This window comes from Macaca nemestrina, chromosome 13 (genome assembly GCF_043159975.1).
Source record: "Macaca nemestrina isolate mMacNem1 chromosome 13, mMacNem.hap1, whole genome shotgun sequence".
NCBI lineage: Eukaryota > Metazoa > Chordata > Mammalia > Primates > Cercopithecidae > Macaca > Macaca nemestrina.
In genome coordinates, this window is record NC_092137.1 from 44,507,600 (window position 1) to 44,521,715 (window position 14,116).

General features: G+C 38.3%; 1 protein-coding gene across 4 annotated transcripts in view; it reads left to right on the top strand.

The window, feature by feature from the left end:
* The window catches only part of LOC105464946 (calmodulin-lysine N-methyltransferase), a 410,262-nt gene that overhangs the window by 831 nt on the left and 395,315 nt on the right, over nucleotides 1-14,116 (top strand). For all 4 annotated transcript variants that reach the window (XM_011713120.2, XM_011713119.2, XM_071076648.1 and 1 more), the window contains exon 2: nucleotides 10,655-10,827. In XM_011713120.2, coding sequence (XP_011711422.2) covers nucleotides 10,655-10,827 — 173 coding nt within the window. The remainder of the gene's footprint in view (nucleotides 1-10,654; nucleotides 10,828-14,116) is intronic.

The window sequence follows — 14,116 nt, forward strand, 5'->3', positions numbered from 1 at the left end:
TCCAAAGTGGTTTAGTCAAAATGTGTTCGTTTGTTGAATGATGGTATCTTCTGGTACTTCAAAGTTTCTGCTGTTACTTAGAACTTCTCTCGTGCAAGCTTGACAGAAGTTCTGATTTATGATCACTCACATTCTTCGCTCACTTCTTGAAGTTAATTTAAGTCTGGTTATTGTTTTTACATACCAGTGTTATGCCTCTGCCTGAAGTTTTCTGCCTAAAGCTTTACTCAGGAGGACATTTTTCCATTTCTGACAGTTGTGTTTGGAAGGGTTTCCCAGCTATTGCCACTTTACTTGAGATTGTGCTTTTAGTATTTTGAGGGTCACTTTGTTTGCAGTTGCCTTGAGTCACCTTTTCATACAGTGTCTTTTAGCGCTTTTGGAGTTATGAGTTAAGTAGATATCAGAGTTAATTAAAATTTATTTGCTGATGCATTGACAGTCTTTCCAGACCAGTAATGATCTGGTTTTGCTATTGTTACAAATGGTATTACAGGATAAGAAAATGCATGTCCTCACAGATCATCATAGGAAGTACCTATAATAAAGTAAACATCTGATTTTTTTTTTGTTTTTAATAGTGACCACTGAAATGAGATCTTGGACTCAACCCTCCTCCTCGCACCCCGCCCCCCCCCCCGCTTTTTTTTTTGAGATGGAGTTTCGCTCTTGTTGCACAGGCTGGAGTGCAATGGCTGCCATCTCGGCTCACTGCAACCTCCGCCTCCCGGGTTCAAATGATTCTCCTTCTTCAGTCTCCCTAGCAGCTGGGATTACAGGCATGCACCACCACACCTGGCTTTTTTTTTTTTTTTTTTTTTTTTTTTTTTTTTTTAAAGTAGAGACGGGGTTTCTCCATGTTGGTCAGGCTGGTCTCGAACTCCCGATCTTAGGTGATCCACCCACCTCGGCTTCCCAAAGTGCTGGGATTATAGGCGTGAGCCACAGTGCCCGGCCCCCTCCCGTTTTTTTTGTTTTGTTTTGTTTTGTTTTGATACAGAGTCTTACTATGTCATCCAGGCGGGAGTGCGGTGGTGCAATGTTGACTCACTGCAGCCTCTGCCTCCCTGGTTCAAGCAATTCTCCCTTACTCAGCCTCCCGAGTAACTGGGATTACAGGCGCTCACCATCACACCCGGCTAATTTTTGTATTTTTAGTAGAGACGGAGTTTCGCCATTTTGGCCAGGCTGGTCTCGAACTCTTGACTTCAGGTGATTCACCTGCCTTGCCTCCCAAAGTGCTGGGATTACAGGCCTGAGCCACTGTGCCTGCTGCGCCCACCACCCCCCCGACTTCTTTTTTTTTTTTTTTTTTTTTTTTTGAGACGGAGTCTTGCTCTGTTGCCCAGGCTGGAGTGCAGTGGCTGGATCTCAGCTCAGCCATTCTCCTGCCTCAGCCTCCCGAGTAGCTGGGACTACAGGCGCCCACCACCTCGCCCAGCTAGTTTTTTGTATTTTTTTAGTAGAAACGGGGTTTCACCGTGTTAGCCAGGATGGTCTCGATCTCCTGACCTCGTGATCTGCCCCTCTCAGCCTCCCAAAGTGCTGGGATTACAGGCTTGAGCCACCGCGCCCGGCCTTTTTTTTTTTTTTTTTTTTTTTTTTTTTAAATAAATGAGCTAAGGTCTTACTTGTTGCCCAGGCAGGTAACTCCTGGGCTCAAGCAATCCTCCCACCTCATCTTCCTGAGTAGTTGGGATTACAGGGGTATGCCATGATGCCTGGCTTTCAGTGATTCTTAGTGTAGTAAAAGCTACAGCATTTACGTTCATTATAAATTGCGGTCTAAATGAGAACAGTGACAAGTTTCAGCTGTGGCTGTTACATGACCTCCCCACACGTTCTGACATTGAAACTTTTGGTATACATCTGCCTGCTTGGAGTCTTTTTATCTTCTCTACTTGGTGAATGATTGTTCATTCTTCACACTTCCATTTCAAACTACTCTTCTGTGAAGCCACCCCTAATGCCTCTGGGCTAAGTTAAACCCTCAGCCCACTCTACTAGTGAGCCCCTTATATTATTTTATGATCATGTGATCAGGGTCTCTCTTTATTACTAGAACGGGCATTCTCCCTGGGAAAAGGTGATGTTTTATTAGTTTATATCCTCTGCATCTAGCACAGGACCTGGTTAATTGGTTTTTAGTAGATGTTGTTAAGTGTCTGTGGAAAGCCTGAGAGTAAGGTCAGTCTTTAAATGGCGCATAGCACCTAGTCCTTAGTGTATTTTATCAGTAAGTTATTGCTCAGTAAGAACCACAACATCACAGTGGCATACAGCAGTTAATATTTGTTTTGTTGGTGCATGTCGGGACCACCTGGGAGCTAACTGACATAGGCTGTAGTCACCTGGGTATCTCTATGATGCACATGTGGTCCATATGTCTCTAATCTTTGGACTAGTGGGCTAAAGTCCTCATGGTGATAGCAGAGGTATAAGAGCAAGCCCAACCACAGAAACACATTTTAAACCCCTGCTCACATCATGTGTTTACTTCCTATTGGCCAAAGTCAAGGGGCAGGGAAATACAACTCCTTCCTTGGAGGTGACAAAGAGGAAGTGAATCTTTTTCTATTATAATTTAATCGATCACATATATTAAACATTTACAAGCTCTTAGTAAATGTATTTCAAATGAATGAACCATTCCTATCTTATATGCATCTAGTACTGGAAAACTATAAGGGATCTAAGCAGTGCTAGAGATATATGACTCCTTTTCTCTCTCGTGGGACATCTGCAGAACATCTGCTCTGTCTGCTTGTTTTTTCCTTTACAATTCTGTCTTTCCATTACCCTATAGAGCTCCAGTGCTGTCTCATGGCCTTTTACTTTATGTTAACTGTTCAGTATTTTCTGTGTTTTGTAATTAACAAAACACAGGTTTTGAGAGAAAACCTGGTTGACCTAGTGCATCATTTGGTTCCAGGTTACCTGATAAATTGCCAAAATTTGAGTCAAGCGAGTACTTAAATTAGATGAGGTCTGGAAGTTTATTAATCAATATCAGTAGAGGTTATGGATGTTGTTCTATTTTCCTCTTTGTTGAGTCTCATTACATGTTGACAAAGATGGCCACTGGCAACTCCAGACTTTCATATCCATCCAGCTAGTAATCCAGAAGAAATAACTCTTTTCCCCAACATCCAAATCATTTCCTCCAAAGGACTCTGATAGGCCAAGGTTGGACCAATTGCTATGTCCAGAATGGGGCACTTTGGCTAACCTGGGTCATCAACCCACCCTGTGGCAGGTAAGGTGTAACAACCTCACTAGAATTACATAGAGTGAGGGAGGGGCAGTTCCTAAAAGGAGGTGACGTAGGGCAGATGGAAGAGTAGCAATGACTGTTACACGTGTATTTACAAACCACCTACCGAATGAAAAATCTTGCCTAGAGGTGTGACTACCTGGCTGAAGAATCTGATTATGGAATATTTCACAGTACAATTTATATCAAAGCAGGATGCTTTTACCTGGATTGGCTAATTGAAAAAGTTGGTTAAGAGGTGAATTGTAATAACAATACATATTCCAAGTGAAGTTATTTTCTGAGTGTCAAATCTTTCTAGATATTTATAATTCTTCAAATGTTTGTAGTTGGCTTCCAATACCTAAATTGATAGTAAACTTTTAAGCAACTTACCTTTATCTTTCTAAAACATTCAACTTGGCTTTTAGGGTAGCGACAACTCCCTTTTAGCTCTATGTTATTAGTTTTGTAATATTTAATTAATGACAAGTTAAATATTTAATTGATGACAAATTTAATTTATTTAATGACAAGTTAAATATTTCATTGATGACAAATTTAATTTGTTATTTTGAAGAACAAGTAGAATAAAAAGGTTTGTGAAGAAGCACAGTTAACTTGGCAAGCATACAACTTGACACTGGCATCAGATGCATCTAAATCTTGATCCAGTCCTAGGTCTACCACTTGCTGTGCGCTCTTCACTGATCTGTATCAAGTATTTAGATTGTTATGGAATGTATTTTTGTTTCACCTTTATTCTTGACTTTGTTTTATATCCTTACTTTTGCTTTCTTTTTTTCTTTCTCACCCAGTTTTCACAAATGGTATCTTGTACTGTTCATCTTTTTAAGCCATCTTAAATCCTTTTGGTAATAGGTGTGATGTAAGTCTTCTGTAAGTTGTCGGAATTTGGACAACTTTTTACTTTTCTAACCTCAGTTTTCTCTACACTTAATGGGAGCAATAACATACTTTGGAGGGTTGTTTTGAGTATTTGACATAATATTTGTAAAATGCTTAGCTTGGAATCTGCCACGTCATAGACTCACCATAAATAGTAGCTATTATTATTATTATTATTATTTGAGACAGAGTCTCACTCCATCACCCAGGCTGAAGTGCAGTGGTGTGATCCTAGCTCACTGCAACTTCCATGTCCTGGGTTCAAACGATTCTTGTGCCTTAGTCTTCTGAGTAGCTGGGACTACAGGTGCACACCACCACGCCTGGCTAATTTTTGTACTTCTTTTTTAGCAGGGATGGGGTTTTGCCATGTTGCCCAGGCTGGTCTCGAACTCCTGAGCTTAAGCATTCTGCCCACCTCAGCCTCCCAAAGTGCTGGGATTACAGGTGTGACCACCATGCCTGGCCTGTTGCTGTGTCTTAAAAATGGGAAACAATATAGCTTCTGCATATAAAGGATAAGGTTTTCTGGTTTTTACTTGCATCCCTGAGCATAGATTCATATATAAATATAGGGATTCAGAGTTCTGTTTACTGTTCTAACTGTAGGGTAACTGGAATTGGCCATTTTTGTTGGGAGGATCCCAAATGTCAGTATCTACAGGTCTTTTTTTCTTGTTCCAGTATCCCAGAAAGGAAACCAGGTTAAGCATCCGTAATCCAAAAATTCAAGATCTTAAATGCTCCAATATCTGAAACTTTTTGAGAGCCGACATGTTGCCACGAATGGAAAATTCCATGCTTGACCTCATGTGACGAGTTGCAATTAAAATACAATCAAAACTTTGTTTTGTGCATAAAATTATTTTAAAAATTATATAAAATTGCCTTCAGGCCATGTGTATAAGGTATATATGAAAAATAAATGAATTTCATGTTTAGACTTGGGTCCCATCCCAAGCCTTCTCTTTTTGTTTTGCAAATATTCCCAAATCCAAACAAATCCAATATCTGAACAAATTCAAAATCCAAAACACTTCTGGTTCCATTTTGAATAAGGTGTACTCATTCTATATTGCAATCTCTCTGGCAGATATGACTCACTGCCTATTATCTAGAAGCTAAGCGAAGGAAAAGGATATTGATCAGAATGAAGAGCCTGTTATACTACTTTAAGCTGTACTTGATGTTTAAGATCAGAACTGTCACTCATCTTCTCTAGAAATGTACCTATCAAAGTTCCATTGTGGGGAAGTGTAGTTGCCTGGTGTTGATGATGTAATCAGGGCATCTAGCCACTCTTCTAAAAGTTTTTCAACCAGTACTTTTGTGTTTAGCCTTACTCCTCTATCCCACTGCTACATCTGGTCTTCATAAGTGTTTCCATATAGTTATGATCAGTTTAGTTAGTTCTGAAGTAAACAAACATTTCAGGTTAATAAATGGGTCTTCGACTTCCATTGTGTTCAGTTTCATACGTTGTTTACCTAATGGGTTTAGGGACCTTAGGACTTGATGCCTTTTTTTTCTTCTGATGCTTAATCTTTTGACATGAACTTACTTGGCATAGCATTGATATTTGACTAAATGGCTTATTGACTTACTTAGGAGAATGAGAAAATGCCTTGACTAATTCCTTCACCCCAGATAATTTCGTTTGAATATTATTTAATTATATAACATGGGTATTTGAAGGAGGTCTTCTAAAAGTGGTAGATGATAAGGTTATAATCTACCTTAAGGTTAACTTGATGGGAGATTTGAGTATCCTCTCAGTTCATAAAACTACAAATATTATTGATGGCCTTAAAATAACTGTATCTTCTATTTAAAGAAACATCAAAAGTAATTTGACTTGATCTCCTATTGTAATTACTTTTACCTAACATGGATTATATAAATGTCTTATTTGTTCTAAATATGTTGCCTGTTACTTTCATTGAATATTAGCTTGTTGTCATATTGTAGATCATATAGATCATGCAGATCATACTAAACTATGAAAGCCCCTTCCAGTATTATACATGTGGTAACTTAAATTATTTTTTACATTAGTGGTTTATGGTGCCATTACCTTGACATCAAAGTACCTTGGTGCCTTTACCTTGACATCAGAGTAATTTAGACTATAAAAAGGTATTTACTGTTTGGAGTTTAATTGGGCAAGATTGAAGACAATTTATAATATCTACATTTTATATTTTTAAAAATTTAATACTTTGTTTTTTCCTAAGAGTAAACTCTGTTGAGTAGTTTGTTTTTCTTCCTGTTGCCCATAGTTGACAGACAATAATAAGACCCTATATTATTATTATTATTATTATTATTGTTATTATTTTTAAACAGAATCTTGCTCTGTTGCCCAGGCTGGAGTACAGTAGTGCAATCTGGCTCAAACAATTCTCATGCCTCCTGTGCCTTCTGCCTCCCAGGCTCAAGCAATTCTTGTGCCTCAGCCTCCCAAGAACCTGGGATTACAGGTGCATGCCGTGCACTGCCTAATTCTTGCATTTTTAATAGAGATGGGGTTTCACCATGTTGGCCAGGCTGGTATTGAGCTCCTGGCCTCCAGCGATCTACCCACCTTTGCCTCTGAAAGTGCTGGGATTACAAGCATGAGCCACCATGCCTGGCTAGGACCCTGCGTTTGATTAAGGCTTTTAAACAATTAAAAATAAATAAAACCCTCAAAGAGAGGCTACCTTTTCTGATCCTCCATTTAAAAAACTAACCTTCTGGCCGGGCGTGGTGGCTCAAGCCTGTAGTCCCAGCACTTTGGGAGGCCGAGACGGGCGGATCACGAGGTCAGGAGATCGAGACCATCCTGGCTAACATGGTGAAACCCCGTCCCTACTAAAAATATAAAAAACTAACTGGGCGAGGTGGCGGGTGCCTGTAGTCCCAGCTACTCGGGAGACTGAGGCATGAGAATGGCGTGAACCCGGGAGGCGGAGCTTGCAGTGAGCTGAGATCCAGCCACTGCACTCCAGCCTGGGCAATAGAGCGAGACTCCGTCTCAAAGGAAAAAAAAAAACAAAACTAACCTTCTAAAACTTCTACATTGTATATAAAATTTAAACATATTTTTCTTATGAGATATATTCATACTGATATATTTTCTCAATTGTTTTGATCTCAGTTTGCCCTTCTACACATAAGAATTATGCATTGTTGGAATAAGGGTTCCTTTTTAGAAAATACAAACCACTCTAGCTACTTTAAGCAGAAGGGGGTTTAGCATAGTGAATTAAGTGCTTACAAAATCATTGGAGAAACAGTCTAAGAATGAATCCCAGAACAGCCGAGTCCCAGCACAGTATAAAGCTGAAATTGGCCAACCGAGAGAAATACTGCCTCTACCACAATGAAGAACCTGAAGCTGTCTTCAGGATTACATCACTTTAGCTGTGATCTTTGATGAACAGGAAGCTGCTGTGCCATGACTATAGATTCTAGAAGCATACCTTGCTTCTAGATCTGTACCAGGAGAGGTGATGCCACTTGTGCTTCCTCTCACTCTCCATTAAATTAGAGTCAACACTGGGACCTCTGTTAAAGCTGCTTCAGAAAAACCAAGTATCTTTACAACTATTCTAACCAGCACAAGTTGGTGAATTATAGTTAACACCATCTTTCCTCCTTTCAAATCTCATGTTAGTGCATCTGAATAGTTAAACCAAAATCACACCTGAAACTCTGGCTGCTAAGGATTCCGGGAAATACAGTTTCTAACTTTCCAGCTCTATAAAATAGAAAGGTGTCTTGGAAGCTGGAATGGATAGGTGATGCCAGTTTATCATATTCTGTACAAGCAGAGGTATTAAGAGTATAGGGTCTGTAGTCAGGCAGCTTGTATTTTAACTTTAGGTTTGCCTCTTGTGAACTCTCCGATGTTGGGCAAATTATGTAACTGCCCTGTGTTCTAGTTTTTTCTCTCACGTAATGGGTATCTATCCCATAGTGATGTTTGAGTATTTAATGAATAATGTGGTAAGACTTGCATTAATTCTTACTCAGACATTTCATATAATTTTCTTATGAGCAATCTGGGCCTGGATTATTCTTTGTGGTAAGTTTTATATGTATGAATTCAGTTTTTGAAATAGTTTAAACTATTGGGATTTTCCATTTCTTCTTGTGTCAGTTTTATTAGTTGTGTTTTTCTAGAAATTTGTCCATTTCATCTAAATTTTCAAAGTTAGTTTTCATAAATATCCCTTCATTATTGTTTTTTAATGTCTACAGGATTTATATTATAGTAATCTCCCTATATCACATTGATACTTCTTCCTTTTTTTCTTATTAGTCTTATTAAGGATTTATCAATTTTATCAATCTTTTCAAAGAAACAACCTTTGGTGTTATTGATTCTCTCTCCTATGTTTGTTTTCTATTTCATTAACTTGTACTCTTTCAGGGATCTAATTTGCTTATTTTTCAAATTTTTGCAATGAATGCTTATTAACTTTTGACCTTTCCATATTTTTTTCTATAAGCCTGGATTTAGCTGCATGTTATATGTTTTGAAATGTATTTCTATTATTCAATTCAAAATTACTTTATAATTTTCTTTGTTTTTTTTCAGAGATAGAGCCTCACTCTGTCACCCAGTTTGGAGTGCAATGGCTTGATCATTGCTCACTGCAGCTTCAGACTCCTAAGCTCAAGCAGTCCTCTTGCCTCAGCCTCCTGAGTAGTTAGGACTACAGGCACACACCACCACATCCTGCATAATTATTTTTATTTTTAAATTTTTTTGAGACAGAGTCTCGCTGTTGTCACCCAGGCTGGAGTGCAATGGCGCAATCTTGGCTTACTGCAACCTCCACCTCCTGGGTTCAAGCGATTCTCCTGCCTCAGCCTCCCTGTTAGCTGGGATTACAGGCCCGCGCCACCACGCCTGGCTAATTTTTGTATTTTTAGTAAGGTTAAGGTTTCACCATGTTGGCCAGGCTGGTCTCAAACTTCTGACCTCTGGTGATCTACCCACCTCAGCCTCCCCAAAGTGCTGGAATTACAGGCATGAGCCGCTGTGCCCAGCCTATTTTTATTTTTTGTAGATATGGGGTGTTGTCATGTTGCTCAGGCTGGTCTGGAACTCCTGGCCTCAAGTAGTCCTCCTGCCTCAGTCTTCCAAAGTGTTGGGATTACAGGCATGAGCCACTGCACCTGGCCTATAATTTTTATTGTGTGTTATTTTTCTGGTTCATAGGTTATTTATAAGTACATTGCCTAGTTTCCAAATATATTTGGCTTTTAAAATATCTTTTTATTTATTTTTGTTTGCTTATGAGTCAGAAGTTATTTTATATCTAAGATTTTTCTATCATGGGAAATGTCAAACATGTATAAAACTAGAGAGAAGAATATAATAATCATTCAGGTACTGATAAGCTTCAGCAATTTTAACTCATGAACAACGGTGTTTAATCTCACTTCTCCCATTGCCCCCCACACCATTATTTTGAAGCAAATCTCACATGTCATTTTTTTCTTCAGATGTTTCATTATGAACTTATAAAAATGACATTAAAAAATCACAATACCACATCAACCCAAAATAATTGATGTCATGAAAGATCTGATCAGTTTTCAAATTTTTCTCATTTTGTCATAATTTTTCTTTATAATTTGATTATTTTAGAATAGGATCCAAATAAAATCCAAACGTTATTATTGGGTTATATCTCCCACACTTTAAAATCTGTCTTTCAGCAACACCAGCAAAATTATTCATTATGCTAAAACATACATACCTTGCATACTCAATATATCTCCCCATTCCTTGGTAAGTTTTGAAATTCAATTTTTCTCTCCTAGCTCCATAGGCTATTAAAGATGCAACTAATCTTCTCGATTCTTTCTTTTGGAATTGACAAATATCCCCAGGAGAAAAGTGGTTGCAAAAGTCAGAGTAACCTTTGTAGGTTTTCTCCTTTTAAAGATATCAGACTGCGGGCGAGGTGCTGTGGCTCACACCTGTAATCCCAGCACTTTGAGAGGCCAGAGTTGGAGATCACTTGAGCCCAGGAGTTTGATTTCAGCCTGGGTAATATAGGGAGACCCCATCTCTACAAAAAATTTAAAAAATTAGCCAGTCGTGGTGGTGCATACTTGTAGTTCCAGCTGCTAGGGAGCCTGAGGTAGGAGGATCGCCTGAACCTAGCTGGGTGACAGGCTGGGTGACAGTGAGGCTGGGTGACAAAGTAGGATCCTGTCTCAAAAAAAAAAAAAAAATATATATATATATATATATATATATATCAGATTTGTAAATCTTCACTATCTTTGCTGTGTGATGTCTTCAAGTAATGTTTTAAAATATTTTGTTCATCTTTTATAGTTATCTTCAGTAGGAGATATATGTGAATTATCTAATCTGTCATTATTGGAAGGGAAAGTCCCCTTACCACTTAAATTTTGAACATTTTGAACACTTAACTTACTATGTGTTTATATAACATGACTGCAATATTTGGTTTTATTTCAAAGGTTCTGAAGCAAAAACACCTGGATGATTGCCTGCGACATGTATCTGTAAGAAGATTTGAATCATTTAATCTGTTTTCAGTAACAGAAGTCAAAGAAAGGGAAACTGAAAAGGAGGTTGGTGCATGGGTCCAATATACAAGCATCTTCTGTCCTGAATACAGTATCTCCATAAGGTAACCATTATTCTAGTTAAGATTTGTACTAGATTTCTCTTGGATGAGAAAAACAATCTAATAAGAATCTCATTATTTATTCTATTGAGTTTACAGACAATCTTTATCAGAACTTAGGTTTTACAACTTGTTTTAGGAAATCCTACTGTTTTAACTGGGTCTTGCTGTATTGTCAGACTAAAGAAAAAAATCCTCACGAATATAGTGTCATTTGAAGATAAGGTGGTTGCAAATCAAAGGGTTCATTTAAACATTCTGTCATAGCATATGTTTATGACAAAAAGCCGTGTTTGTTTTGAGGCAAAGAAGGCTGAAAGTGAAAACAGAATTTTTCCAAACTACCCTTCAAGTAGTAATCTGAAAAATCAAGCTTTGGAATTTTTTCTATTTATTTATTTTTATTACTTTCAGAATAGAATCAATCTTAAGACTAAAGGAGAAAATTCAAGTGAAAACACTGATATTGTAAGAAGCATATGGACTGTTCTGACTTTAAAAATCATTAGAAAAGAGACAAGAGAGTTGCAGACTGCAGTAACGAGATACCATTTTACTGAATTAATTTTGTCTCACAGTTATATTCTAGCATGTTGCAATATTACTGTAGGTGTTTGATTTTATAAAATCTGCCTTTTCTGACAGGATTTCACATTTTGAAAGGGAGGGAGGAGCACATTTACAGTAACTGTAAGAAGAGCAAAAAACATTTTAAGTGGAAATGTGACTGAATAAGGTTTAGGTGAGGCTAGGAATAATTTTAAGAAAAAATTTTCACAAAGGATGTCTATTTATAGTATATGTTTCTCGAGCTATTTTAGTTTAGAATATCTAAGTTTTAAAAGATATAATAGCTAAAAATTTTGGATTTGGATAAAAATTGACTAGGATGGGCAGGAAAGAACAATTAGAATCTGGTTTTATAATATTATTTTACTGAAAATGCCGAGTGGGTACAGTAGCTCATGCCTGTAATCCCGGCACTTTAGGAGGCCAAGGCGGGTGGATCACTTGACCCTAGGAGTTCAAGACCAGCCTGGGCAACATGGCAAAACCCCACCTTTACAAAAAAATACAAAAATTAAATACAAATAATACAAATAATAAAAAATACAAAAATACAAAAAAAAAAAAAAAAAATTGGTAGCCTGTAGTCCCAGCTACTCAGGAGGCTGAGGCAGGAGAACGGTGTGAACCTGGGAGGCAGAGCTTGCAGTGAGCCGAGATCGTGCCACTGCACTCCAGCCTGGGTGACAGAGAAAGACTCCATCTCAAAAAAAAAAAAAAAAAAAGCAAAGCAGTTGGGGCATCCTAATTAGAATCTTATAATGAATGTACAGGTATACCCAAAAATCTGTAAGTTTGTATCTTTTATTTGGCATTTTCTTTACTTTTATTTGATTTCTTTTTTTTTTTGTTTTTTTTTTTTTTTTTTGAGGCAGAGTGTTCCTGTGTCACCCAGGCTGGAGTACAATGGCACAATCACAGCTCACAGCAGCCTCAACCTCCTGGGCTCAATCAATCTTCCCACCTCAGCCTCCGGAGTAGCTGGGATTACAGGCGTGTGCCACACCACACCTGGCCAATTTTTTTGTATTTTTAGTAGAGATAAGGTTTTACCATCTTGGCCAGGCTGGTTTTGAACTCCTGAAATCAAGTGATCCACCTGCCTTGACTTCCCAAAGTGCTGGAATTACAAGTGTGAGCCACCATGCCCAGCCTACTCCAGGTTCTACTAAGGGGCTAAGCATTAGAGATGTCGGGCTGGGCACAGTGGCTCATGCCTGTAGTTTCAGCACTTTTGGGAGGCTGAGAAGGGTAGATCACTTGAGCCTAGGAGTTCGAGACCAGCCTGGCCAACCTGCTGAAACCCTGTCTCTACTAAAAATACAAAAAAAAATTAGCTAGGCATGGTTGTTCATTATAATCCCAGTTACTCGGTGGCTAACACATGAGAATTGCTTGAACCTGGGAGTGGAGGTTGCAGTCAGATGAGATTGTGCCACTGAACTCCAGCCTGGGTGACAGAGTGAGACTGTCTCAAAACAAACAAACAAACAAACAAACAAACAAACAAACAAGACACTGGGGATGTTACCGTAATTGTAAACCCCATTTTCACTTTCTCAGTTCTTACCGCCTGAGATCACCTGCCGCAGCTTAACAGAGAGAACACACACAGGGTGATCAGTACTTGTTATCAATACTTATTAGTTTTGTCTATCTTAAACTATTGCTACCCACTAATTTGTCTCCTTAAAGTTTTATTAGAGTTGAAATGAATACCCCCAAGAGGGTTAATACCTAGGTATTTGTGAATTCAAAATACCTACTTGTATCTTGTTTATATAAGCAGTGGCCTTAATAAAAACTTTGACCATTATTTTCTGTCAGCCTTATATAATGATACTTAAAATGAAGGAATAATTTTCCCTTAGTGACTTTTCATCTGAAGCTAAGGTTTGAACAATGTAAAAGTTAGGTTACAAAATTCCCAAGGTTTGTTGTCGTCTTTGTCTACCTGTGGATGGTCCACTCTTTGTTTCAAATTAAATCTTGAGAGTTTTAAAATGAAAATCCATGGTATGACTCCTGGATTTTGTTTATTGACAAAATATTCTTGCCTTTCTGGTTCTTTCTTTCTTTCTCTTTTTTGAGATGGTCTCACTGTATTGCCCAGGCTGGTGTGCAGTGGCATGATCATAGCTCACTGAACTCTTGACCTCCCAGGCTCAAGCAATCCTCCTGCCTTAGTCTCCCAAGTAGCTAGGACTACAGTTACATGCCACCATGCCCAGCTAAGTTTTGTATATTTTGTAGAGATGGAGTTTTGCTGTGTTGCTCAGGCTGGTCTCAAACTGCTGGGGTCAAGGGATCTGCCTGCCCTGACCTCCCAAAGTGGTGGGATTACAGGCATGAGCCACTATGCCTGGCATTTGGTACTTTATTTCTTAGAACTTTGTAGAAGAGGCTCTTGTTATTAGATGGATGCAAGTTTATAAACGAAGAGATACCAGGAAATGTTTATACTAAAATTCTTTAATTAAAATTTTCTTTTCCCTGTCTCATAAACTGTAATCTATTGTATAAAGCTTGCTGTGTAGACACAAATTGTTCCTATCTCCCGTATTCCAACTTAATTTCAGCACAGCAGGAGTTTGCATATTCTGGAAGCTTTAAATTACTTCCATTATATATGGAACCATATAAGTGCCTGACTTATTCATTTATAAGTGTATGCATGTCTTAGGTATAGAAAAAGCTGAGAGGCCTGAACTGTCCTCCTTTGTTT